This window comes from Typha latifolia, chromosome 5, assembly GCF_019914945.1.
Source record: "Typha latifolia isolate L0001 chromosome 5, TyphaL0001v2, whole genome shotgun sequence".
NCBI lineage: Eukaryota > Viridiplantae > Streptophyta > Magnoliopsida > Poales > Typhaceae > Typha > Typha latifolia.
In genome coordinates this window covers 9,395,659-9,418,416 of record NC_133090.1, presented here as the reverse complement: position 1 = coordinate 9,418,416, position 22,758 = coordinate 9,395,659, and the positions used below count along the sequence as shown (strand labels likewise).

At 34.9% G+C, this 22,758-nt stretch overlaps 2 protein-coding genes across 7 annotated transcripts; one reads left to right on the top strand and one right to left on the bottom strand.

Annotated features, from left to right (window-relative positions):
• Positions 1 to 9,965: 9,965 nt before the first annotated feature.
• On the top strand, positions 9,966 to 14,113 carry LOC140789277 (homeobox protein BEL1 homolog). Of its 3 annotated transcripts, none has more exons than XM_073138918.1 (5): positions 9,966 to 10,218; positions 10,628 to 11,356; positions 11,823 to 12,205; positions 12,881 to 12,941; positions 13,102 to 14,113. In XM_073138918.1, the coding sequence occupies exons 2-5, from the start codon at positions 10,709 to 10,711 to the stop codon at positions 13,654 to 13,656; spliced, it is 1,647 nt and encodes a 548-aa protein (XP_072995019.1). In that variant the 5' UTR covers positions 9,966 to 10,218; positions 10,628 to 10,708; the 3' UTR covers positions 13,657 to 14,113. The 3 variants fall into 3 exon arrangements, with proteins under 3 accessions (XP_072995019.1, XP_072995017.1, XP_072995018.1); XM_073138916.1 differs by lacking the exon at positions 9,966 to 10,218 and adding an exon at positions 10,362 to 10,545; XM_073138917.1 differs by lacking the exon at positions 9,966 to 10,218 and adding an exon at positions 10,394 to 10,504.
• Positions 14,114 to 15,130: 1,017 nt separating this feature from the next.
• LOC140788049 (phosphoglycerate mutase-like protein AT74) lies at positions 15,131 to 22,508 on the bottom strand. Of its 4 annotated transcripts, none has more exons than XM_073137143.1 (5): positions 21,824 to 22,508; positions 20,487 to 20,606; positions 20,161 to 20,404; positions 15,581 to 15,661; positions 15,131 to 15,458 (listed from the first exon to the last, which is right to left on the bottom strand). In XM_073137143.1, exons 1-5 carry the CDS (start codon positions 22,299 to 22,301, stop codon positions 15,380 to 15,382), a joined length of 1,002 nt encoding a protein of 333 aa, XP_072993244.1. In that variant the 5' UTR covers positions 22,302 to 22,508; the 3' UTR covers positions 15,131 to 15,379. The 4 variants fall into 4 exon arrangements, with proteins under 4 accessions (XP_072993244.1, XP_072993245.1, XP_072993246.1 ...); XM_073137144.1 differs by having other exon boundaries at positions 20,161 to 20,374; positions 21,824 to 22,433; XM_073137145.1 differs by lacking the exon at positions 15,581 to 15,661 and having other exon boundaries at positions 21,824 to 22,433.
• Between the last annotated feature and the right edge of the window lie 250 nt (positions 22,509 to 22,758).

The following is a 22,758-nucleotide window of genomic DNA, read 5'->3' as shown; positions in this document are numbered from 1 at the left end:
TGTCATTGGGGAGGAAGCACCGTCGCTTAACCCTTATTTTTAATTTCTGTCCATTTTTCCTCTCCAAAACTGTGGATTAATAGTTATAATCCAACTGGCCAAAGAACTGTTTACTGTATTAAAACAAATTAAGTTAAAAAAACACCATTGCTATGAATATAAATTCTTTTGTAAAAAAAAATTATGTTCTACATAATTTCCACAAAAAATTTAAAATATTCTAATTATTAACTCTCTTTTTTTAAAATAGCAAAGTTGCAACTAGTTAGGTTTTTTTATACAAGGTAAAATAATGGTCTTGTAGTTTTAATTATAATTAATGATAGAATAATTATAATTAATAAATAGATTGTTCAATGATTTTAGCAGTGATTATGATATTTTAAAGAATGTCTAATAATTATGATATTAATTATATATATTTGAAAAAAATTTGTGTGCAATTATGTAAAATCCCTATTACATTATGTTCCCATAGATTTCTCTCATCTTATTTAGATATACAAGAGACAAGAAACAGAAGAAATAGAATACTTAGTTTTTCTCTCTCTTTCTCTCCTTTTCTCTTTTCTCCCTTCAAACAAGGTGTTAGCTAACGTCGAAAAACATTACAAGATATAGCTAACGGTTACATCAAAGGATATGTAGCAGATTCGGGGGTTGACAGGGAGATGGCTAATTTGTGGTGGATTAATTTCACAACAAAATAGTGGTTATTATCAGTAACACGTATGATATGTATTAATAACACGTTATCATATTACTAGTGCTATATATGATGGCAATATGTGGTCATGGGCCAGGGAGAGGCAACGCAATAATGATGTCAATCTCGTAGGAGAAGGTAATGGCATGGATAGAAGACTTGAATGATTGGAGTAGCACTAGTATCTGAACACCATGACAAAGTCATGAACAAGGAAGGATATATGCTCATGGGATGAAACTAATGAGGGTGAATTCTATGGTTACTAATTAAATAGGTTTTCTTTTTTGTTCGAATGATTGTCTTTATTCAGATGGGTGGTATGAATCCCCAATTTTTTTAATAGTTTTTTACTCTCTATCTTTTCTCCATTTGATATGCTTACAATCCCGAAACTTTAAAATGAATAGAATTGAGGTGAAAGAGAGATGAACTTTCTTTTCTAACTTTTATATAAGAACTAACGGAGAGTTGAGTGTCATAAATAAAAGCTAATGAAGCACTTAAAATTTTAAAATTATTTTTTAAATATATGATAAGGATCACGGTGGATATAATAACCGTTGTGTATTATTAATCTATTATATTAATGAATTGAGATATCAAAGCAAGAAAAAGATGAAGAAATGGGATTTAGCTTTTACTCCATTTAGAACGAGCAGCAGGCTCGTGATTAGAATTTGGTCCATCTTTACCTAATTTTCTTTTTGTTTTGGTCAAGATTTTGGCATTACTATCTGAATGGTTAGAATTATATATATAGTAAGGATTTTTTTAGAGAGCAACTCGTGCTAGATTCTTGAACGATGACGATGACGCGGACTTACTACTTTCTTGGAATTATCCCAAGATTAATTTGGTCCAACTTGAATCAGGTAAGGGCCTACCAACTTATGAATATCGCGTATCCAAAATAAGTCTTTCTTTTTCTTTTTTATTTTCACCTCTTCTATAATGATATTTATATACATTTTTAGGATAACAAGGATTAAAATTTTATCTAATTGATCTTATGTGAAAATTAAAAAAAAATAAAATAATGAGTGCACTATGTCTTGATTGAAGGCGATTCATTGCACCCTTGTTCATCCTAAACTACCATCTAATGCTCCCTCGCTTTTCCTCGTTGCTGAAGGAGTTACTGCTTACTCTCCCCAGAGTGTTAATGTTCCTCCTCATCAAGGGGCAGTTGAAGATTATATCACAAATGCCAATTTTATTATGTAATGAATAATAGATCCATTGATTTTATGCATGATCATTAGCTCACCCTATTCCCCTAAGTCAGTTGGCATACATTTATCGATGTGAGTGCTACCAAAAATTTACCTTTGTCTTTGACTTAATTTAGCATGGGACATGAGTAGAGGATCTATCTCTATTTTTGGATCTGACCTAAGCGAGTTGATTTTTACCATACATCTGTCAGCCGGAGCATAAATGATTATTACGTCTAGACCCCCTATCCTAGAGGATGCGCCGTTATTAAGATTGTAGATTCTTTTTCTTTACTACCCTTTGTGCCTCGATCCTCCTGGGAATGTTGGGAGAAGCCATGCTTTCTTAGTGTTCGCCTCTAAAATCAAGATTTTCTTATGAAAATTTTGTTAGGGTCGAATCCCTACTATCGACCTCCACTACATTATGAACCTCGAGCTAGATTCTGTCTGCCATAACTATGACATCTCTAGTGAATATATTTGCCATCTGTTCTACACTTGTAGATTTGCCATAGCCTTGTGGACTTTCGTAACCAATTTGCATTTGTGGGACTATGACTACTGGACTCATCACTAATGGACTCACTTTGAATAATGACCTTGCTCGGGTAAACAAGAATTTGATTATGACTATGGTTGTTGTGGCTCACTGCCTCATTTGAAAACGCTGTTATGAAGTCTATTTTAGAAATAATGAGCAGACAATTTCCTATGTTTGGTATCACATTTTAAGACTTTTCTTATAGTACCTTGATCAAAAAGCTAATAGGCTGAGGAAGCCTGTTTCCAACTACTTCAACAATCCATTGGGATCCCCGTCTTTAGCCTAGGTTAAGATAAACTATGATGGTCCCTTCACTAGATCTTTCGATTAGGGTGGAACGAGCTTTGTCGCTTGGCTTTCTTATGGATGTCATTTGCTTATAGGTACCCGATTTGCTAGATATAGGTCCGTACTCGTCGTAGAGGCTTATGCAGTCAAAGTGCTATTTAGGCGATCTAAATAGAGTTTGTATTGAAACCGATCCATTACTACACTTCTAGATTTGCCATAGCCTTGTGGACTCTTGTAGAGGAAATTTTTAATTTAATCTTAACCTATTTATATTTGTGGGACTATGACTACTGGACTCACTTTAATAATGGCCTTGCTAGGGTAAGCAAGAAGTTGATTATGACTATGGTTGTTGGGGCTCATTAGCTCATTTGAAAACGTTGTTATGATGTCTATTTTAAAAATAATTAGAAGACCATTCCCTATGTTTGGTATCGCACTTTAAGTCTTTCTTTTAATATATACTTTGATTGGAAAGCTAATAGGCCGACAAAGCCTATTTCCAACTAATCCAACAACAATCTGTTAGGAAACCCCAAATTTGGTTTGGGTTAAGATATACTATAATGGTTCTTTCACTAGATCTTTCAATTCGGGTGGAACAGGCTTTGTCGCACGGCTTCCTCATGGATGCCATTTGCTTATAAGTACTCGGTTTATTAGATATAGATCCATACTCGTCGTAGAGGCTTATGCGGTCAAATATGCTATTCGGGCAATTAGTGGTTTTGAGCTAAACAGAGTTTGTATTGAAACTGATCCATTGATACTAGCCAACATACTAGATGGGCACACCTGCCCAACTTGGACTATCAAGTGATACACCTTATTAGAGTGTTTTCTTATTGCACTAGTTATTTAGTTTTATTAAAATAAAATTTCTGTAGGTCGCGTTCGAATGCGAAAGAGATCGAGTTCGAACGCCCTTGCGAACGCCTGCATCAGGTTTACAAAAATAGAGAACGCAAAATGTGCATTCGAATGCCTGCATCGCGTTCGCATCGACAAAGAATGTTTTTTGTGCGTTCGAACGCGATCGGCAGGATTCCAATAGGATTAGGGTTAATTATTGTTATTAGGGCTTATTGGCTAGCCTCTATAAAGATGTGGATGGTAGCCAAAATTATTATGCTATTGGAATATTGATTTCTTGCATCTCTATCTTCTCTCTACCTTAATCTCCCTCCTCCCTTTTTACCAACCTACTTATCACCTCTACCGTTGGCAAGGTCTCTCATAACTTTTAATCTCCCTCGTCTATCGAGTCCTCTCTCTTCTTTGGGATATCGACCACTTTTTTTCCTTCGTCTTTATCCCTTAAACAACATCACCCATCCATGCTCATCTCCATTATCATCCATAACCCTAACTTCCGCTCCATTCGTCACCATCACCATCATTCGCAATATATCATATTTTTGTCCCAGTTATAATTTGAATATGCAAAGGGCATAAATACGAAAAATATAGATCAGAGAGTTACGGATCGATTCCACTTAGTTTCGTAATTTTCTAACTATAGAAGAATATTTAGTGAACATTTTTTCTCAGTGATGAATTCAGATTTTGAAGGGATCGTTCCGTAACCTATCATCAAGTCTATCAGTGATGATATTCTTCTTCTGCTTCAAAAATATCAAAATTTAAAATCAATCATATATTTCCTAAAGCCAATAGAGCTATAGATTGGCTAGGAACCTTAGTAGATCCTAGGATTTGGCTATACCTAGGTTGGAGTATTTTCTCCTTTGCTTCTACAGTTTTGCACCTTTTTGTATCCATAAAAGCTAGCTTATCTTAATATAATCTTTAATAAAAAAAGTCCCTATTGGTGGTTGGGTAAGATAAATGTTTAATTATATTAACACCCTTTGAACAATAGGCTAATCTCACAATGACCCTCTCCCGTTTAAAATCATACAATCAGACGAAAGTTATTTATTGACTCCGTCCTTCAATCCATCTAGGCGGAACACTCAACACAATTCTGAAAGTTGATAGTTGTGATTCCGTCATCAAGGAAGGGGAGGGTCAAGAGTTTGATTCAACTGTAAAGAATAGTCAGATAAAGGCCTATGAAACCAACTACTCTTTCTCGCACTAAACTAATCAAGCATTGTAGTGTTGCCTTTCCGTTATATCAGCGTCTTATTTTTTGATTGAAAATAGTCACGTATGATTTATGTGTGATATTTGTGATTGATCTGCCCTTAGAATATAAATATATTTTAAATTAGAATAGAAATAATTTTTTCCTATCTTTCTCCTTTGTCTTCTTCATTACTTTATTTATTCTTCCTCCTCCCATATTAAACCCTTCTTCTTCTTCTTCTTCTTCATCTTCTTCTTCTTCTTCTTCTTCATCTTCTTCTTCTTCTTCTTCTTCTTCTTCTTCTTCTTCTTCAACCCCAACCCAAACCTAAGCTCAAAAGGCTTCTTCTTCTTCAACCTCAATCTAAACATAAATCCAAACCCTTCTTTTTCCTCAACACTAACCCTAATCTAAACCTAAATCTTTCTTCTTCATTAATCCCAATCCCAACCTAAACCCAAACCCTTCTTCTTCCTTAACCTAACCCCAACCTAAACCCAAACCCTTCTTTTTCCTCAACCCCAACCAAAACCCAATCTCTTCTTGTTTCTCAACCCCAATCGAAACCCAATCTCTTCTTGTTTCTCAACCCCAACCTAAACCTAAACTCAAAACCCTTGTTCTTCTTTAACCTCAACCTAAACATAAACTCAAACCCTTCTTCTTCCTCAACCCCAACCCCAACCCCAATCTAAACCTAAATCTTTCTTCTTCTTCAATCCCAATCCCAACCTAAACTCAAACCCTTCTTTCTCAACCAAACCCCAACCTAAACCCAAACCCTTCTTTTTCCTCAACCTCAACGGAAGCCCAATCTCTTCTTGTTCCTCAAACCAAAACCCAATTAAAACATATCCAATCAATTAATAGTGAAGGGTAAAAGAATAATCTATTATTTTTATTAATACCATCCGCTCCATAACACCCCTTGTTAGTTCAGAGGGTCTAATTATAGCATTTTAAATGTTAGAGGGTCACTGCGATATTAGCCTATATTTCAGGGGGTGTTAATGTAATTAAACATAAGATACAACTCCATTCAATTCGATCCAAATCTATATGCGACTTTTATTAGATATGAGTTGAGATTTTTCTATCTATATTAACATCTGAGTTTGTACCTATATATGTATCAGATTAGTTTATGCAGATATGGATGTGGGTTAAAACATCGTATTGCAGTCAATGTTTGCATACCCATATAGTTTGAGATATTATAAAAATAGTGGAACAAAAATTTAATTTATTCCTTGTTACAAAAATTGGGGTAGCCGAGGTTAAAGAATATAGAGCGATTAGTTTGATGAATTGTTGTTATAAAATTTGTCATAAAAGTGCTTACAAATACACTATGTATTTTTATTGACAACTTAATTGATGGGTATTAGAGTGCTTTTATTAGAAAAATATTTGTTCTTGACATTGTAGTTACTACTCACAAAATTATTCACAGAGTGAGGAAGAACAAGCGTGAGGGGATTTTATTGAAGTTGGATTTGGAAAGGCCTATGAAAGATCAAGCGAGATTCTTGGCCAATGTGCTTAGTGAGAGAGGATTTGATTAGAGATTGATTCAGTGGATTATGTAGGCAGTCTCAACTAGTCATCTAATGTTATGTTTAATTGGGAGTTAGGCAAATATTTTATATATAGAGAGGGTCTTAAACAAGGTAATATGTTATCTCCCTTTTTGTTTCTACTAGTTGTTGATGGTTATAGGATTATTTGTAAAGCTAAAGAAAAGCAGTGGCTTGTTGGATTAGGGGATGATATTATTGATATTGGTGTGATGAGTTTATAATAGGATGATGACACTCATTTTTTTGAGAGCTGAAAGCAAAGCTGTCACGATTCTAAAATTTCTATTATCTTGTTTTGAGGCTTTCTCTAATTTAATGATTAAATTTAATACAAATTCCTTAATCTACTTAGGCAAGAACACTGATAAAAGTAGGTACTTGGCAAAAATTATGAGTTGCTATGTTAAGAGACTTCCTATTAAAGTATCTTAGACTGTCTTTGCATGATAGAAAGCTAAGGGAGTATGATTAGTATCCTGTCATAGGGAAAGTAGAACAAAAAAATTGTCTGGTTGGAAGGCGAAGATGCTTTCATTAAGGCGTTAGGAAAAGAATTGATAATATCACATCAAATTTTTTATAGAAAGGAATTGGGGAGGAGAGGAAAGGCTATTTTTGTGTTTAACTTGAACAAGTCTATATATAAATTTAGAGGGGATAATAAATTTGTATGACACAAATATGACATTGTTGGTTAATTGGTAATGGAGAATGTTAACTCAGAGAACCAATTGTGGGGCAATTGTGACCAGATATGGTGATGCATATATATTATAAAAAGCATTAGTCAGAAGCTTTTAAGTTGAAGTATTTTGATTGAATTTCTCCTTTTTAGAAAGGAGATTTATAGGTCGATAGTGTGTTCAAAGCAGGTTTGACTTTGATATTAAACAATGGGGACAAGATGAAATTCTTGAAGGAATTTGGGTGCATGAGTGTAATTTTGCCATTATACTCTGTAGCGCTTTTTCGTATTGTTTGGGATGAGAAGGTTCTTCTAAAGTAGGTTTGGGATGGTACTACCTAGAACTTATAGTATCGTAGAGAGTTAGATGGTGATTTACTAGTTGAGGAGCAGATGCTGATCAACATTGTGCAAAATAGTGCTATTATGCTGAATGGAAGATCTGATTGCGGTCCTTCTATTTTAGCTTATTTTTTAAAACTATCATTTTTAAATGTATCATTCATACAGATTGTTTGTTCTTGGTTATAACTATTGTTAGGTCTATGTATTCTTGGTGGTGATGAACTTTGTAATTTAGTTTGTTGTTCTGGATGGGTGTAGGTGAAATAGTTTGATCATATAATTTTTTAGATTTTTGCTGGGGTTTAGATGTTTTGCATAGCAACAATGACTTATATGGTTTAATTAACTTTCTAAATGAAAGAGTGAAAGCCCTTTTTTTAAAAAGAAAAGAGATAATTCCACTTAAATCCCTTGAACATCACTGTTTTTCACATATACTACTTGAATTTTTTTTTATTACCCACATACTACACTCTCTTAAAATAAGAAAATATCTATATATACCTCCTTTGACTAAAAGAAAAGTAAGTATACAAACTTCTAAAACTAAAATATTTTAGATTAGGGTTTGCATGTGGTAAAAAAACATTCAGATAATATATGTAGAAAATAGTGATAATTTATAGAGTTTAAGTAGAATTATCTCTTTTAAAAAAAACTATTTTTTTTGTATGTTGATACGACTGTGTAGATTGTACTATAAATTTCATTAATATCATAAATTCTTGCAGATTCAAAAATAATTATGGATATAACTGATACTACATTCATATGCTTATATCTACTTCATAAATATAATAATTAAATATACTATTTGAAGCCACTATTATAGCTGAATGATTGAGTGTTACCAATTCACGATAGAGGTCAAATGTTTGATTTTCCCATGGCATTTAGGATTGATATTTAACAAATATTCTATCAAATATTCTATCATAGCGTTATATACTTATTAGTTATATACGCATTATTTATGCTTTGTGGATATGATTAATTAGTATTTTTACTCATATATGTATTTTAAAAAAATAATAATGTATATATAAACACAATTTTCGATAGGGAAACTTCTGCAACAGCAGCAATATAACGTTTTCTTTTGAACAGAGAAATTTCTCATTCTTGAAATAGATTTCATAAAAACTTTATGCTATACAACTCTTTTGACTCTATCTATGCCACGGCCTGGTATAATATTCACTTATACTAGTCGTATTAACACTTGCTTTCTTAGTTTTCATGTAAATTGCACTTCATTTTGGATAGAATTCTTGATTGTCTAAAAAGATTAATTGCACCATTATTGCTGCATAACATAGATAAAGCTTAGAATCTCTGCGGTTACCTCCTTTAATTTGGATGCAGATTATTTTATTCCTTAAAACTTTATTTTATATTACTATAGTTTAGAAGGATAAAGTTATTGTAGATAATGCCATCGGATGTTGAGATGAAGACTGTCATAGTGTAGAGATGATAAAATAAGTAAAATGATCATATTTCTGTTAGGATGGTTTGGTGATTTAAAAATAGTTTAGAAGAATAATATTATTGTTTAATTTTTAAAATAATGCCATTGGAAATTGAGATGGAGACGGTCACCCCTCCGGATAAACTTATGAGATACATAATGACTTCGTATTAATTACTCAATGAAGGATACAAAGAGATACAAATTAGGTAAACCATTATAAGGAAGAAATACACCTAAGATTAAGAGCTCTTTCAAGCAAACTATGTTTGGAAAATAATAATTCCCAATACATAACTAAAAGACCATATAAATAGTCTTTTCATCTTGTTCATCAAATTAGAAAAAAAAAATTAAACCCTAAACCAAAACAAACTATGAAAATTAAACGAAATCAGACTCAAGCCGTTTGGATACCACAACAAAACCATTCGAACTGCTAGACTTTCATATCAAATAATATAATTTTGGACAAAAATCTAATAATAATAATAATTTAATTAAAAGTTCAAGAATATAGTTTTATACATAATAAAATTTAGAGGTAAAGTGATTTTCATCTAAAGTGGGGTTGTCAACGGCTCATTGTTTGTAAATAACTCGTGTTCAGTTCAAAATTTCGTTAAAGATTGACTCGCTCATTTAATAAATGAGAAAAACACAAGCAAATTTTGAGTGCTAACTGTGAACTATTCTGTCTACAAAATATTCCTGCATCCCGCGCCGCAGAGGATCTGCTCTTCATGGGAGGGCCACCAAAATGTAAGTATTATAAATAACAAATATAAAATATACCAACCAACTCTAGTAAAATTGGTAGACAAAACTAAGGAGTTATAGGATTGATTCCAATAGTAAAATACTGCTTAGGATTATAAAATAAGAATAAATTTAGTGGGAACATAGAGAAGAATAAGATAAGGAGAGACAGCAGAAGAAGGAGAAGAAGACAGGGAGAGAGAGAGATTGCGGTCCCATGATGCCTACGTCTCCTCAGCCTGCTTTAATTCGCCCTTTAATGGTTATTAGTTGAGAGCATAGGACCACTTCCCCACCTTTGTTGCTTCCCAGCACCTACTTTAAGAATAATATTGCTCTCTCTCTCTCTCTCTCTCTAAATTTTAGCTTTTAATTTTAGTTTTGCTTTTGGTGGTACTAGCTGGATGAGCACCAGGAGCACAAATCAATCTCCAAAGGGCCAATCAATCCATCTCTGTCTTCCATTGATCAGCAGAAACTGAGAGAGACAACAAAGTTTCATCTGGGAAAAAGTTGGATATGAAGGTAGGAAAAGAAAAGAAAAAGAAGATAAAAATAAAAACACCATGGAGAAGTGTGAGTTCGTGTCAATTAATACCAGTGCAGCTAGCCACCCTTTTCACCAAACATAACAAGAATTTAATATAGTTTTCCATTATTGAAGAGTTGAGAAAATTAAAAGTGGAGAGTAAGAATGAGAGATTAAATAGACATCCCATATTCCTTTTTGCTATTCTTCCTTTTATTTCCTCCTCTCTCTCCTCCTTAGTTAAGGGGGTGCAAGTCTTTTAGGGTGAATGATATCTCCTTGGTGATCACTATCTCTCTCTCTCTCCTCCACAAATTCCGAAGGCAAAAGCAATCCAGAGCCAACTACCATATCCTTCATAAGAGACTCCTCATACTGATATATATCTTTATGAATTTAATGCAGGAGTCATCATCCCTTTCTCTTATATATCTTCTGGGGCTTGGATTTTAATCCCGAGTCTGTGATGCATCTTGGAGGCTCTACATGATGGCCCATGAATCCCACCTTGCCGAATTCCCCTCCTCCGGCCACCACCCGGCGATGCAAGGTTTCGAACCGGGCCACGAGATCTTTGGCCTCCAAGCCGGCATGGAGATGCTAGGGTTCCCATCCAAGCAACAAAGAGGCTTCTTACCAAGAGACTTCTCTGAGATACCTAACAAGAATGTTATCGTGGCAACTGAGTCGTCGGCGATCAGCCCATGGCACGTCGACGATGCGGTGTCAAGGCCTCTCTTTTCCAATACCGGAGGGCTCTCCTTGTCACTCTCCAATACCAGAGCATCTAACGCTTATGGCTTCCCTCAGTCCTTTCAGCAGAATAATACAAGAGATGGGTTGCTCTCAAGAGCATCAAATTCTCATCAGGAGCATCTCCTCATGGAAGAAGGGAGGGGTTTCTATCAACAGCAGTACACCTATCAGTTGAGGAACTCAAAGTATTTGATCCCAGTTCAGGAGCTCTTGAGTGAGTTGTGCAATCTGGGAGGAGGGGAGAATAGCTCAAAGATTACCCACAAGGGAAACCAAGCAGGATCATCTTCCTCCTCTTCATGGAACCAATCTCTAAGCTCCATGAACGTCTTAGAGCTCCAAAAGAGAAAGGCTGATTTGTTCACCATGCTAACAGAGGTAATTATTATTATTATTATTATTAGCTAGTATCCTTCCATCTTTAGTTTCCGTAGTGCCTCATATTCTTTTCATAGGTAATCAAGTTTAGTTCTGGGTCTTAATTATGTGAGACGGCAGAGCTACCTCAAACAGTTGTGATGATGCAGTGTAGGGACGACTGATAGATTTTGGGGTCTCCATTTACTTTTAGAAACCTCTATTCGTTTTCATGACTTAGGCATCTACAGTCTATCAACTTTTTTTCTCCACTCCTTCTCATTAAATGGATCCCACCATATTCCCCCTCTCCTCCTTTACCAATGTAATTGCACTTGTCTTTATTCTTATTATAGTGATTTTTCATTTTTTACTAATACCCTAAGCGTAGGATTTCACATGCATGTATATAGCTAGCTACAATAGTTTTCATCAAGAAATGCTTGCTAGGTTTCTGATAGTACTATTCTTTGTTACATTACCTTAGGTGGATAAGAGATATAGGAAGTACTGCCAGCAGATGAAAGCAGTGGTATCGTCGTTTGAGGTCGTCGCGGGGGGAGGAGCGGCGGCGATCTACTCAAACTTGGCATCGAGGGCTATGTCGAGGCACTTCCGATGCTTGAGAGATGCGATTGCCGATCAGATTAGGGAGACGAAGAAGGCCTTGGGGACCAAGGATACGGTGGTGACCGGAGCCACGAGAGGTGAGACTCCGCGGCTGAAAATGCTCGACCAGTGCCTGCGGCAGCAGAAGGTATTTCAGCAGACAGGGATGACGGAGAGCCACCCATGGCGGCCTCAGAGAGGCCTACCGGAACGCGCCGTCTCAGTTCTTCGAGCTTGGCTCTTCGAGCATTTCCTTCACCCGTAACCTTCGCTGCTCTTCTAGCTTTACATATATCATACATGTGTTTGTGTAAACACTTGTAGTCTTTGGAATCCTTAGAATTAATTACAATTCACGTAGGAGCACAAAATACAAACTTCGAAACTCAAAAATACACGTATAAAGGAGTAACATTTTGCAAAATGAGAAAAAAAATTAGTTTTTTTTCTTTCTATTTGCAATGGACAAATCGTTAGATTTCTAAGTTGTACAGACGAAGCAATTAGAGAAAATTTAGTCTGATGTTAGATGGATATGTAAGATTATTTGATTCGCTGACATACGTAGGACTAGTACCAACAGAAGTTGTCAAATTATCTACTCAAAGAGATTACCAATTTCAGACTTACAAAGCCACAAGATAGTTACCATGCTCTTAGTTAGGATTAGTTTTTATGGTTTTTGATATTCCATAGGGTATCGAATACTACGATAATAAACTAAAACTCTTATAGATGTGTTACTGTTTCAAGAGAACTTATCCCTGGTTATTAGACTTTTGACTGAAATAGTTGAAAGTAAGAATTTGTTATCTGATAAGTAAATAAACTAATATATTCTTTTTATTCAGCTTGATATGTAATTCTTATTATTTTTTCTTTTTAGAGAGATGTAATTCTTATTCATCTCACACATAATAATTACCTCGACGACAGGTATCCCAGTGATGTTGATAAGCATATCTTGGCACGACAAACAGGACTTTCAAGAAGCCAGGTAGCTATATATATATATATGCATAACATCTTTCTTTCTTTTTTCACAATTAAATTTTAGTTGTTCATTATATATTAGTTTGTAACTATAAATTACTATAAGTAATTATTTTATTACCAAGAAAAGGTGTATGTTATCAAAAGAATGTTTGCCATGATAGGTCTCCAATTGGTTCATCAACGCAAGAGTGAGGTTGTGGAAGCCAATGATAGAGGAGATGTATTCTGAAGAAATTAAAGATCATTATGACAATCACCAATCTGAGCATCAGGGAAGCACCAACAAAAACCCTAACCCTAATTCCAACCCTGCCTTTGAAAAGAAGCCAGCACCAGCGCAGCTCTCCGCCAACTGCGACTCCCTCTCCTCCATCATCAACAGTGGTTCTAACATAAACAACAAGAACATCCACAATGTCCAGAGGACCGACAACTTCGGCGCGGTGGCTGATATGGACTTCCCGTCATACCGAACTACTACTTATGATGACCGAAACTTAGGCGGCAGCGGCTTCTTGTCGTTAGGCCTACAGCAGAACGGTGGAGGCGGCATGAGCCTCTCGTACGCGCCGCCCTCACAGAACTCCTTCCTGGTCTCCGGCGAGCATTTGGACGGCGGCCAATCAGCTCAGTTCTCCATTTTAGATGGAGAGGAGCAGACACTTCCTTATAGGAACTTGATGGGGGTACAATTGCTGCATGATTTGGCAGGGTAGGAAAGAAGAGAAGGTTTGCATTCTTTAGACGTCAAGAAGTAGAGGAAGAGTAAGAAGAACAAGTAGTAGATGAGCAATCAATTAATACTTTTGTTCAGTTGCATTATTTTGGGGAGTAGGGTATTGAGGTTGGAGCTTTATGTTGTCCTTTAATTGGTGATGTTTTGGATGGAGAATTATTACTGGCCATGGGGATGGGCTGCAAATGGTCCAAAGTGGAGGACGGTGAGGTGTCTTAGTTATATGATAGCTAGCGTATATATATATACGTGTTTATAACTTTCAGTTAGGAAAAAAGACAAACTAGTTTGTATAATGGGTATATACTCTCTCTCTCTCTTTATGTGTTCAATTCAAAGTCACATAAAGTTTATTCTTAGTCTTATCTCCAGGACACAAATGGAAAAGCCAAATGATATGAACATTTTGGATCCCAGTGACGGGACCTTTAAACGAACTTGTCTCCCATAGCCTTAATAGCTGGTATAATTTACAAATCATTTACTGTTTTTTTTTTTTTGCCTCTGCTATTGAATTTTAAATCTAGGACTGTAACATATACATGGATTAATCACTTATAATTATTTTCCTTTTGCTTTGTTCTAAGTGAATCGTTTCAGAAACACTGCATCCGCTTCCAGACATTAATCAATTGATAGTGGTGGCATTTTCACTTAGTAAGTTTATTAATCTCTCAATCGAACTTGATCCAATTTAAATCTAATTTTGAATTATACTTTTCTTGAAATATGATTATGCTTACTGCGTTAGGCTCAAGCTCGAAAAAAATTTTAAAATAGGCTCGAATAAAAATAAAACAAGCTAAGCTTAATTATATAACTAAAGTTTAAAATTAATTTCAAGCCGAGCTTAAACAAACAGAGCTCGGTTCAACTAGTTCTACCAGTACCTGTAGTTAGTGCATTAAATTGACACACAAATGCACGACTACTATGTTAAATACTGTGACAGAACTCTCTTTGGTTATCTTTTTGTAGCAGTAGGACCATTGCTCATAATTTGTATGACCAGAACATTGAAGAATATAAGTTAAGTAAATATATCACTCATTTTAAAGGAATTAGAAAATATCATTAAAGTGGCAAGACTCAAGGTACTACCAAATTTTGTGGATCTGTCTGCTTGTAATTAAAATTAATGAAAACCTGGACCAGGAAAGAAAGATGGGAGAATTTATCAACAAGCCAATAAAGAAATGGCTGAAATCATATACATTCAGTACTGAAATAATTGCACCGTTTCTCACAAAAGATTAAGACTCCCAAAGGAAAAGATTCATAAGGCTTCTATATAAGTCTAGCAACCTGTATCTTGAAATTCCTGGCTGCAATCAATATGCACAAAGTTCTGTCATGTTAACATTTGTCAAGTGTCTTCATGTCATGTCTGGACTAAAAGAGATTCTAGGATCGTGAAGCAATTAGTCTACTTAATCTAAGCACTGGGATTCATCTGCAAAGAATTTTTCATCTCCAAATTATGTAATGAATAGAAAAGTAATACAAAATCTATCAAGCTGTTACATCTCCAAATCTCAATCCAAACTATGTTTCCTTCCACATCTCTGGCATTCATTATTGTATCTTTATGTCCTGGAGTTATAAAGGCATTTAGAGTCTGTGTAGATGGAGAGTTTGGTTAATGCTAGCTTAAGCTTCCAGTAATTCAACTATCAGACCTTCTTCTACTGAAATATGCCTTCCTAACCAAAATGTGTGAAAAATGATTGTCCATTTGTCATGAAATTGTAATTCAGATCACCAATTTTCGCTGTCTTCTGCCTGGATTGACAGCCAAATAAAAAAAGAATTAGATATATTTGAAGGAAAACCAGCATAGCTAGAGCTTCTCGAAGACTGGTAAAAGAAGAAAATCCAAAATAGCCACAAGTATTGTCTCCTACCACATTTGATCTTCTAGCATTTCTTTAGTCAAACCAAATGCCTGAAGCTCCTCAACAGTATGATGCACAAGGAGGCTATACCTATTGAAATAGAAGAGTAATATATAAAGGAGATGATTCTACAACTTAAACATAAATATGATTTTCATCAGACCACAAAAAAGGTCTCATAGCTAGCAAAACATCTCAAGATACGCAAGCAAGAATTGTAGCCATGTATAGCGCACTGAAAAAAGGGGAGAAATGGTGATTACTAGTGAAATTAAAACAACAATCTTATTTCTATGTTCTAAGTTAAATTCCAAATCTAGGAAGTAAAAAAAAAAGAAAAAGAAAAAGAGAACTCATAAGAGTGGACCTAGGAATATCAATATTTTTTAAGCACCATGACTCTTATAGATCTCTAGAAGGGTACCTGCTTTATTTGTTTCTCACATGTAAGGAATTGTAAGAACACGCAGCAATTAAATTTACCATGAACAAATAAGGAATTGACGTGAAAATGGTTCCAGATAGTAGATCTCTTGCCAACATATAGACAAGACATTGCACTAAGGGTTTTTTGCACCAAAAACCACTTGGTTTTCATTTTTAAGAGTCAGGATTGTTTTTAGTTTCCATTGCAAATGAGATTTTTTCATTCTTTCTTCCAAGTTTGCCCTTTTGTTATTTATTGCTCATTAAATACCGATGGGATAATGTAAGAGAGAAATAATTAGTATCATCTTTTCTTCTTCTTCTTCTTATGCTGTTGCTTCTTCCTCCTCTTCTTCTCTTTTTTTTTTTGTTGTTTTTCTCTTCTTTTGCTACTACTATTTTCTTCTCTCTTAATCTTCTCTTTTTCTTTCTATACAATTCTCTAATCGCTCTTTAATTAATACTATAAGAGACTAATTAGAGATAATTTAATAAATAAAATTCTTTAATCAATGTTTCAAAAGTAGAACTAATCTATATTATGTTATGATCCAATCATGTGGGTTAGGTTAGTTGAGTAGGTTGAGTCAACTTGAGTTAGTTTTTAACCGATAATCCCCCCTATCTCTCTCTCTCTTTATATATATAATATAAATATATATATATATATATATTTATACATATATATATACTTTCTTCCTCCTCCCTCAGGCTAGGGCACTTGACGAGAGCTCGGGCAGCCGATAAGTATCTCTTACTTTTTCTATCAAAATCTATCAAGCTGTTACATCTCCAAGGTGAGTATCTTTTACTTTTTCTCTCCTCTTACGACACAGCCGATAAGTGCCGCGGCACATGCCGTGCAGTTCTGTGTCGGCCAGTGGTCGGCACGACCATCGTTGGTTAGCTTTATATTTTTATTTTAAATTTCAAATAAATCGAATAATCCGCATGTGGATCCGATCCGCTAGAGATTTTACTCCTATAAATAGGAGTAGACATGTGCTGATAATTATCCATGAATAAATCTGAGTTTAGCCAAATTATTATTTTCTCTTTATTTTTTATCGTAGCCGTTAGATCGTCTTTATCTTTCTAGGAGTAGATCATAACCGTAGAAACATTCTGATCTTCCAAAACTTAGCCATCTTCCTCTACCAGCAGCCACCCTATCTCATGGCCGTCCACCACCTTCTGATGATTGCCATAACGCTAGTTATTTACCGTTCTATCCTATTTAACCTTGCTCTACTATTTTATTAATATTTTTTCATCCAGACGCCAGATTCTTGTGAAAGCAGAACCAGTGATGGCCGTGCCAATGACACGTGTCGTGCCGTGCCACCATCAGCACGCCCCCCTACTAGTGGCACACATTTATAATATTTTTAATAAATTTTTTAAGATATTTAGAGATATTTTTTGGTCTTTGGTACGTCAATATTTGATTTTTTGTCTAAATATATGTATTAAAATTTAAAATCTATATTACAATATTTTATCTTTAGATTATTTTTGTAAATAACCTATTTTATTAAAGATAAAACAACAGTTAAATATAAATATTATTCAACACATAATATGATTGAATACATTCATTAAAATTAATATTAATGATTAAACACTCCATAATATGATTGAATACTCCATAATATAATTGAACACATAATAACATTCAATACATAATTGATCATTGAATATATAATTGATAATAGTTCAATAATTAAAACTAATATCTAGTTGAACGTAGAATGACGAGGAGGATCAAAAACTTCATTTGCTAGCATAAAAATAACACCGAAATGTTGCGTTAAATACTGTCGATATTCTTCAAAACTCATCCATTGATAATATTACTCGTTATAACATCTCACATAGTCTTCATACAAATAAGAATTTTGTAATTCTTCGATGATATGATATGAATATTGAATATGTACGGGAACAACTGGCACAGGCACAGACACACCATAAACATATACAAATTGTGGATATGGAGTATAATAAGGGTGTTGTGGCTCTGATAGGTGTGATTGATATGATGATAATGATAATGAACTCATATCATCCTGTGGGCGCACCTCTCCTGATGTCCTGCTACCTATAAACTCAAGTTCTTCTCTTATTTGACTGTAATCATATTGAGCTTGAAATAGTCCCTTTTTCTCTTCTGTCTCTGATAAATTCAGTTTTGTGGTTGTCTAGGTCTGGCAAATGAGTTGTCATTTCAATTTAAAAAAATGACAAATAAGTTGTCATTTCAAAAATGACAAATAAGTTGTTATTTCAAAAATGACAAATGACAAAAGTTAATTGATGGAAATAAAAAAAAGTTAAAAAAAAAATAGGTTTCACATGTCATATCATAGTTATTGTTAAGAAAATAAGTAAAGTTGATTTGATAAAAATGGATGGAAATAGAAATTTTTTTAAAAAATGTCTCTACATTGGCATATGACCGGCACGAGCTTGTGTCGGACGGCACGTGGTCGTGCCGGACCGGCATGGATCGACACGGCAGACATGCCGATCAGCACGGCTCGGCACGGCACGGCAAGAGCTAGTCGGCACGAGGCGTGCCGACAGACACGGCCATCCTTGAGTAGAACCATTGGAACTGTACTCACGGGACTACCACCACATAAAATATCATAATTTTCTTACGTCCAAATCAGTTCAGATCTGGTTCGTAACATATTGCAAATAAATTACAATATCTACTAAAAAAGACTATGAATTACTATTAAAATTTCATACTTAAACTACGAATTTCGTACTTAAATTATAGATTTTTTGTTCTGCTATCATAGATTTTGAATCTCAAAAACTATAAATACAAAAGTTCTAGATCATGATGTTACGAATTTTATCCAATTCTATTCACAATTTTTCGACATCAGATGATTATCTTTTAAATATGTTTTTGAAACTATACAAAACTAAAATTTCATAATTTAAGTACAAAATTTATACTTAAACTATGAATTTCATACTTAAACCACAAAATTCTAATTTTGTGTAGTTTTAAAAAATTATTCAAAAGATATTTATCCGATGTCCAAAAATTATGAAACTAATTAGATAAAATTTGTGACATCATAATCTGAAATTTTTGTATTCTGAATTTCTTCATGTTTGAAATCTATCTCTAGTGAAATGAAGAATTCATAGTTTAATAACAATTTATTTTTTTCATCTTCTACTTCATATGCTGCTGCTATTTATTATTATTATTATTATCTTCTTCTGCTGCTCGTTCTTCTTCTATCTCTTAATCCTTCTCTTTTTTTTTCTATACAAATATCTTTAATCACTTTTTAAATAATAAAGTATGACCAACAGAAGAAGAAAAAGAAGAAAAAAAGGAATTATAATAATAAATAGAAGCAACATACAAAATAGAAGATGAAGATAAATTCATACTTAAACTATGAATTTTTTCTAACTACGAAATCTCCGTTTTGCTGTACATAAATTTCATATCTAAATAAACTCTAAATACAAAAGTTTTAGATCATGATGTAACGGAGTTTATTAAATTGGTTTCACAATTTTTTAACGTCAAATGAAATCTTTTTAATATTTTTCTAACACTTCACATAATTAGAATTTTGTGGTTTAAGTATAAAATTCATAGTTTAAGAACAAATTATGTACTTAATCTATGAAATTTCAATTGTGCATATTTCGAAAAAATATTTACAAGATAATCATCTGATTTCTAAAAATTATGAAGCCAATTGAATAAAATCCGTGACATCATAATCTATAACTTTTATATTCGGAGTTTCTTCAGATGCGAAATATATCTACAATGAAACAAAAAATTCATAGTTTGAATATAAAATTCTAACAGTAATTTACAGTTTTTTAAGTATGTTGTAAATTATTTGTAATATAGATTAAGTTCTATTTTTGAAATATTAATTAATGAGTTTTTATTTATTTAAACTATCTCGGAAACTCCTATTTTATTAACCATAAAATCCCTTAGATCAAACTAATGGACCACAAAAATATCCAGAGGGGCATTAATGTTGAAAAATGGTCCTTGAGGGATTCTAGTGCAAATATAAAATTTGTAAGGGGTATCTTCAATGTAAGGAATATGACAATAATATAGAATAAAGTTGTCGAATCCATACGAATCAACATGTTAGTACCTTCCACCATTGCCTGTTTGCATGACTAATGCTCCTCCATTATCAAAATTACTCAGGCCCTCAAACTGCTCTACGGACCACTTGTACCATCTCATCAGGAACACTCTCAACGTCAGGCCATGTGATACTATCACTATGTTCATGTTTGGTGTCCTTTCACCAGGTGGCTGAAAGCGACCAATATCAATATCTGCTTTAAGGGTTTCCCTAAAGCCTGTAGCAGTAACACTGCATAAATATGAAGCTATGGAGCTTAGAGAAGCAGTCCACTGGTAAACATAACTGTTGTATATACTAGAACTGTCATAATAAATTTGAGTGCACACCTGTTATACGATCGTAAACATCAGCAGCTGATTCTCCATTGGGAAAACGATAAAAAAACCGGCCATAACGACGTCGAACTTCTTTTTCAACTCGCATTCTTTCCCTGTCCTGGAAATTTCCTATTTCATACAGAGAAAAAGAATTAGTTAATCAGACTAACAGAATGAAATCATTATCCATTATGATCAGTGTTGACCACAAGTTGGAACTACTACCAACTAAAATGTAAGGCTAAGATGCAAGGATTGAAAAGAAGTATATGCTGCCAATAGTGGTTGTACATACCAAGATGCACAAAGGTCTATTAATTACAATCTAGAATTGTATGCAAGACAGTTACTTCCAAAAGAGAAACTTTTAACACTCCATATTTAATCAATTCTCACAAAATGAACCACCCTCTATGTTGGTGTCATCAGTGCCCACATATGCACACATACATTATAACAAAAAGATGGTGCAGAAGTAGATAAGGTAAAACAAATTTTCTTACATCACCACAATTTACCACTTTGTAATATATCGTCTTAAGTGTCATCCGTCAATCATGAGTTAAGGTTGAGAATGAGTAGGATTTGTGCACCAATCTTTCTAAATCAAATCCTGCACAGGAATATACTGATATCGACACTTCTTTTGGAGGACAAGATAATGCAACTTATTTGGAACTAACTCTGAAAATTCAGACTGAATTAAGATAGACAAATGTCCTTTGAAGAAAAATGGGTCTCAATCTCAGGAAACCTGAGTGTGATTGTAAGCTGCTGATCTAAAATTAGATGCAAACAAGCTCAGAGTTACTTCTCAAGGTATAATTCTACCCTTATTCCATGGGTCAGATCAGCCATAGCTATTTTCTCACGACACCAGGAATTGACATACAAACATGAAGCCAAAACTCTTATCATTGAGTTCACATTAACTCACAAAGTATAGAACTATTTTTATGCCAGGTATGAGTCAGAAAATGATGAACAGAATCCCCTCTTCCGTCTCCAATCTCTTCCTCTACTTCTGACCATCTTTTTCTTTGATGAACGTATAGTAGATGGGCAACATACACTTCCCCTTTTATCCACATTTTTTATCCCTCTACTCCATTCCCATCCTAATCTTGTTTTTAATCTAAATAAGATGGAAGCACTACAAATCCCAATACTTTTCTAAACTTGCATTTCTATATATAATCTTTTATCTAGAAACTTCCAACATTTTAGCTCGACTTCGATCCTACTCTATAGGAATTTGGAAATAAAAAAGAATGATACGGAGCACAATATGCTGATTCAATCTTCATTCTTATAATTAGAAGATAAAGAATTCTATTGGAACGCACCAAAATCTTGCTCCCTGAGCCGGGGCTCCTCCCGGACCCCGGCAATCCTCTCGGGCTCGAAGGCTCGACCGAGGCCGCGGAGAGTCTCCAATGTCCTGCGGTACGGAGAGACGTAGAAATAGACCTTCCAGTCCTCTCCGGCGCCGTCGTCGACGAGGCGGCGGATGCGACGACCGCACTCCTCGGCGTCGAGCCATCCTTTTGCGGTGAGCCCGATACGGGGGTCGGGGACGCGGGTGTAGGCGCTCTCGTCCACGTTTCCCTCGCTCTGCCCGTGCCGTACGAGCACGATTCGCCGCGGCCGAGGTGGAGGCGACGGTGCCGCGGCGGCCGACGCCGATGAAGACGCCAACTTGGCATCCTCCTCCGCCGCCGCCACCACTGCCGGAGGTGAACGGCGGCGGCCGAGGGTGTCCTCGCAGCAGCGGAAGCGGGCGCAGGAGGAGGAGGGAAGAGATGGAGAGGCGAAAGAGAGCATTTTTGTAGGGGATCGCCGGGTTTATTGTAATTAACGTTAGATTTTTTTGTGATTCATATATAGCCATAGAGAGAGAGAGAGACAAGAAGAGAGATGTGTGTGTTTTGTGGTGGTGGTGGGAAGGAGGAGATAAGCCTGGTGAGGAATGAGCACTGAGGAGATCCAGAATAAAAGTGGAGCCATCACAACGATTAGGCTGCTCGACCTATGCTCGACGATATGCCTAACTGAATATTTAAAAACTTCCCAACAGATTTTAGTGCCAACGTACTGAAAAAAAAAGAGATATTCAATATCCTCGGATTTAGATCGGGTCAACCGCCAACATCCAACATTAAATACTAATTTTAGTTTCAATTCTCAAATTTAATATTCTCATGACAATTAGAATATAAATTAAATTTCACAATCCTTTACAAACAAAAAAAATAGCTTGAAATAAGCAAACATTAATATT

Excerpts from the sequence above, each read along its gene's own strand:
- LOC140789277 (XM_073138918.1), top strand. The coding sequence starts at position 10,709 with ATGATGGCCCATGAATCCCACCTTGCCGAATTCCCCTCCTCCGGCCAC. Across the intron at positions 11,357-11,822 it reads TGTTCACCATGCTAACAGAG|GTGGATAAGAGATATAGGAA; the intron begins GTAATTATTATT and ends ACATTACCTTAG. Across the intron at positions 12,206-12,880 it reads TTCGAGCATTTCCTTCACCC|GTATCCCAGTGATGTTGATA; the intron begins GTAACCTTCGCT and ends CCTCGACGACAG.
- LOC140788049 (XM_073137143.1), bottom strand. The coding sequence starts at position 22,301 with ATGCTCTCTTTCGCCTCTCCATCTCTTCCCTCCTCCTCCTGCGCCCGC. Across the intron at positions 20,607-21,823 it reads GCTCAGGGAGCAAGATTTTG|GAAATTTCCAGGACAGGGAA; the intron begins GTGCGTTCCAAT and ends TGTATGAAATAG. Across the intron at positions 15,662-20,160 it reads CAAACAGGCAATGGTGGAAG|GTATAGCCTCCTTGTGCATC; the intron begins GTACTAACATGT and ends CTATTTCAATAG.